This window comes from Acomys russatus, chromosome 5 (assembly GCF_903995435.1).
Source record: "Acomys russatus chromosome 5, mAcoRus1.1, whole genome shotgun sequence".
Lineage (NCBI taxonomy): Eukaryota > Metazoa > Chordata > Mammalia > Rodentia > Muridae > Acomys > Acomys russatus.
The window spans coordinates 44,529,169-44,533,314 of NC_067141.1; the positions used below are offsets into that span (position 1 = coordinate 44,529,169).

Below are 4,146 nucleotides of genomic sequence, written 5' to 3' on the forward strand. Positions count from 1 at the left end.
TCCTCCTGGGATTCGCTTCGACCAACAGAAGCATCATACCCTGGCCGGCTCCCCATGGAATTCTCCCAGGATCAGAGTATTGGGGACAGGGAGGGCAGAGTCACTGAGGTAGGCAAGAGAAAATGAAATTGGGAAAGGATTCCTGGTCAAACAACGAAAACAATAGTTTACCGAGAGATAATAGTAGCTCCAGCTACAAGTGAGGGTGGAGAGACCAGTGCCTTCAGAATCAAAATGGTTAGGACCTCTCCTCCAGTATCTGGGAGCAGCTGAGGCCCCACCCACCGACCAGGAGGAAACTGGCTACGTGCAAGCTCCCCTTCCTGGAGGACACAGTGTTATGTTTCTAGGTTCCCCGGAGGATATTACAGTAACTTTCAGTGGTTAATGAATAGCTTCCTGGTGCCTGCTTCGTTTAATTGTTCAAAGGCTGTTTGTTCCTGTATATAAGACTGTGACCTGGCTAATGAGCATATTTCCCTGAGCAGGCCTGGAAGCGGAGGAGTGGCAGGGTCACCCGGGCTGCCTGAGAAGAAAGGATGCAGAGCAGGGCTGGTCTGATTGTCTGTGCCCTCTCCCTCCTCACAGGCTTTCTGATGATTTGCTTGGGGGCCTTCTTCATCTCCAACTCCATATTCCACTCGCAGAGGAGTCTGGTTGTGGCCTATGCGCTTCTGCCTATGGGGTTTGTGGTCCTTCTGAGTGGAATTTTCTGGGGCACCTACCGCCAAGCAAATGAAAACAAACAGATGTTCAACCATGTGCTCAGACAGCACCTTCCTTCCCAGGACCTGCCCCTGGCCACTATAGACAGGTATGTACGGAGTGCCAGAGGCCATGAGCAAGGCTGAGAGGAGACCCAGGGTGGAAGTGGAGCAAGGTATAATCCCATCCTGGGTCCACCTGCAGAGGGCTAGGCATCTAGGCTCGAAGTTACAGTGTTGCGCAATTTGCTCTGGGGTTGTTGTGGGGCGCAGCAGGGCTGCCTTTGGGTGAAAACAGTGAGGTATGGGAGAATGTTCTTAGCATACAATCCTCACTCCCCTAGCAAAAATATTCAGGTTAAACAAATTAAGAGGTACAAGCCCCAGGTCCTTCCTATGCTTTAGGGGTGATTTTAGTGAAAAGCAGGTAATGACTAGGTGGCCCCTATGACCTGGTGACTGAGTTATGAAGAAACTCCCAGTTCTGTCCACAATAAATGAGCAAGCAGACACCAAGTCAGTCCTGTGACTAAGGGAAGTTCTAGATCACTGTCCTTTTAGGTTTTTTTTTTTTTTTTTTTTTTTATCTCACTGCTTTGGAGGACGCATTCAAGGCAGGATGATCACGTGTCCATCAGTGATGGATAAACAAAGCGCAGGATGCACACACACACACACACACAGCAGTATTCCTTGTCCTTAAGACAGAACAGAGAAATTGATATGTACCATAGATGGTTATACACTGAAAACATTATGGCAAGTGACACCGGCCAGCCAGAAAGGGCGGCCGCTGTACCATTCTGCTTACATCAAGAGCTAGCATAGATAATTACACCATGCACACTTACAACACCACCAAGTGGCTACCACAGTCACTTACACCACAGCCACTTACACAAGTAGCTACCACAGACAGGAAGCAGAACAGTGGTTCGGTTCGTAGGCCTGGGGCATTGGGGAAATGAAGAGTTACTGTTTAATGAACATGTGATTGTGGTTTGGAGTGTTCTAGGGATGGTTTGCAGCAATAAAAGATCGCTAATGCCACAAATGCCCTTACATGTAATACATGTTAAGTTATTTATATTTACCCAAAGAAAAATACCAACTACAGGTAACTTGTAGTTGGTTAACTTAGCACCAATCTCCTAATTCTTGTCCAAACATATGAACATTGTTCCTAAGGTATAGAGTGTAAGAATTCATAAGTCCTTTTGTGCTCTTCATGCAAGAGTAGGAGGACCATAAAATATTTTAATTATCCCACGTACTTTGAGTACAAGGTTTCTCACCAGAGCCTATGTATTGTTGGCATCCATCACACGAGAGGCAACAATCTGAACCCATTTCCAAGGTCAGTTAGACTAACAGTGATTTAGAAGGTGTCTCTAGGGTGATTGTGTGCCTGTGTGTGCATGTGTGTGTTTATGTGTATGCATGTGTTTGTGTGTATGGTCGTGTGTATATGTTTGTGTGTGTGTGCATGTGTTTGTGTGTATGTATGTATATATGTATGTATGTACCTACCTCTACAGTGTGAGTTCTTGCATCAATAGTAAATGATGCATCTGAAATTTACCAACACATTCCTATATCCCCTTGTCTGTAGTATTCAAAAGTAAATCAGGAATGTCTTGACAGTACTCACACTGCCCCTTCCTGCTGCATCATGAGATGCTCAGCCCACAGAGTCAAACTGAAAAGTCCCACATCTCAAAAGCTCTGCACTTAAAATAGATTTTAACTCAGCAGAGACAGTCAAGCGTACATCCCTCCTGTGATGGAATCCCTGGCGGCAGTCCTTGGAGTCCCTCAGATGGTTCCAGGGAAGAGCTCACCTTTCTGTCCCCATGACTGGTCCTTGGCTATTCCTGGGAAAGGTCAAGACTTACATCGTACAGTAGACAGCTCCTTCAGCGAGTTGGCTCTTGGCCTTGTGGTATTTGGAGTAGAGTAGTGGCTGCAAATGGCAGGCCCTGTTCTGTTGTGGTTACCCACCATAAACACTCCCTGTGGCACTAGATAGGTTACCTCTATAAATACACAACTCCTGCAAGCTCACCCTGCCTTTCTTCCACTCACCCCGCCCCCACCTTCATTCATGGTGGAGGGGCCAGAACCCTTTAGTAATTAGTTAGACGGGCAAGATGACCCACACGTCCATCAGCTGGGGTAAATGGCTCTCAACTGTGGGCAGGCCAGCATAGTAATGCTGCAGCTGAAAGCCTTACAAACCTCTTAGCGGATGCCTTCTGAGACCTGAGTGTGTTCCCTGTAGTTTCTCTGAACCCAGCTGCCTAGGACTTGACAGTGTGTCAGGAGAGATTAGTAGCATCTCGTAGGTCAGGGACCTGCATGTAACGAATGGTTTCCACTCATTATTTTGTTGCTCGGGAATATCTGAGCCTTGAGAGCAATGGTGTAGAAGACGATGGGTGTGAATGGTAACAGATTGAGTACTGGCTAAAGAGAGGTGCCATGGTCAAAGTCCCCATGTCACCCAAAGCTGATAAGGATAGTGCACTGAATGGCTGGGTCCTGGATTGAAAGAACAAGCTAGAAGGAATGGCTTGGAATACTGTCTGGAACAGGAGGGCTGCTATGGCTGACGAGGGGTTCTCTGGAAGGGTGAGCAGTTTTTAGAAATCAGTGACGTTAGAAAAGTGCATCTGTTTCTAACTGTGTTTCTTAGCAGTTTAGCTTCACACGACATGAGTTGAGAGAGGCAGACATATGCTTCCTCACCACCCAGGCCTAAATAACACATGCATGTTTGTGGCGTTTCATCCCACAGGCCCGACTTTTACCCCCCAGCTTATGAAGAGAGCCTGGATGCTGAGAAACAGCCCTGCCCTACAGGCAGAGGGTTCCTAGGATTTCCTCCTCCTTTGTATACGGAGACAAGCCTTGAACTTGAAGATGAAAACGACCCGCAACCAGAGGCCCCACCACCCTACCAAGAAAGCACAGCAGATGCAGCCATTACAGCAAAGTCATGGGATGCTGAGGGGCCAAGCATAGTGCTAAAGGCGGGGCCTGCTCTCCAGCACTCAGAACTCACCAGCTGCACAGAAGAAAGGCTGGCCAGGGACTAGGAAGCTGCTCTGCCACCCTGCACTGGGTCAAGGACACCGTGGGTTCCAGGGACTCATGTTTAGCCTTTCTAGGGCAGCATGGGGTCCTCAAAGGGCATAGCCACTAGCAGGACGTGGGTGCAGAGGATTCCCACAAAGTCCAACCTAGGTGAACCTTAGAGCACAGAGAAGGTGTGGCCAGGCCTGCCACCTCCCTCCTAACCTCATCACCTGAGCCCAAGCCTGAGGGACACTTGTCATTGGTGGGATGGCCATAGCCCTTCACACACTATGTCTGAAGAATCAAGGGAAGAAAATCTGGGAGGCAACCTTGGTGTCACCTCACTGACTGTGCTACCTGAGTG

General features: G+C 48.2%; 1 protein-coding gene across 1 annotated transcript; it reads left to right on the forward strand.

Moving 5' to 3' along the window:
- The first annotated feature begins 436 nt into the window (after nt 1-436).
- Tmem252 (transmembrane protein 252) lies at nt 437-3,848 on the forward strand. Its single transcript, XM_051146272.1, has 2 exons — nt 437-814; nt 3,502-3,848. Exons 1-2 carry the CDS (start codon nt 540-542, stop codon nt 3,800-3,802), a joined length of 576 nt encoding a protein of 191 aa, XP_051002229.1. The 5' UTR covers nt 437-539; the 3' UTR covers nt 3,803-3,848.
- The last annotated feature ends 298 nt before the right edge of the window (nt 3,849-4,146 follow it).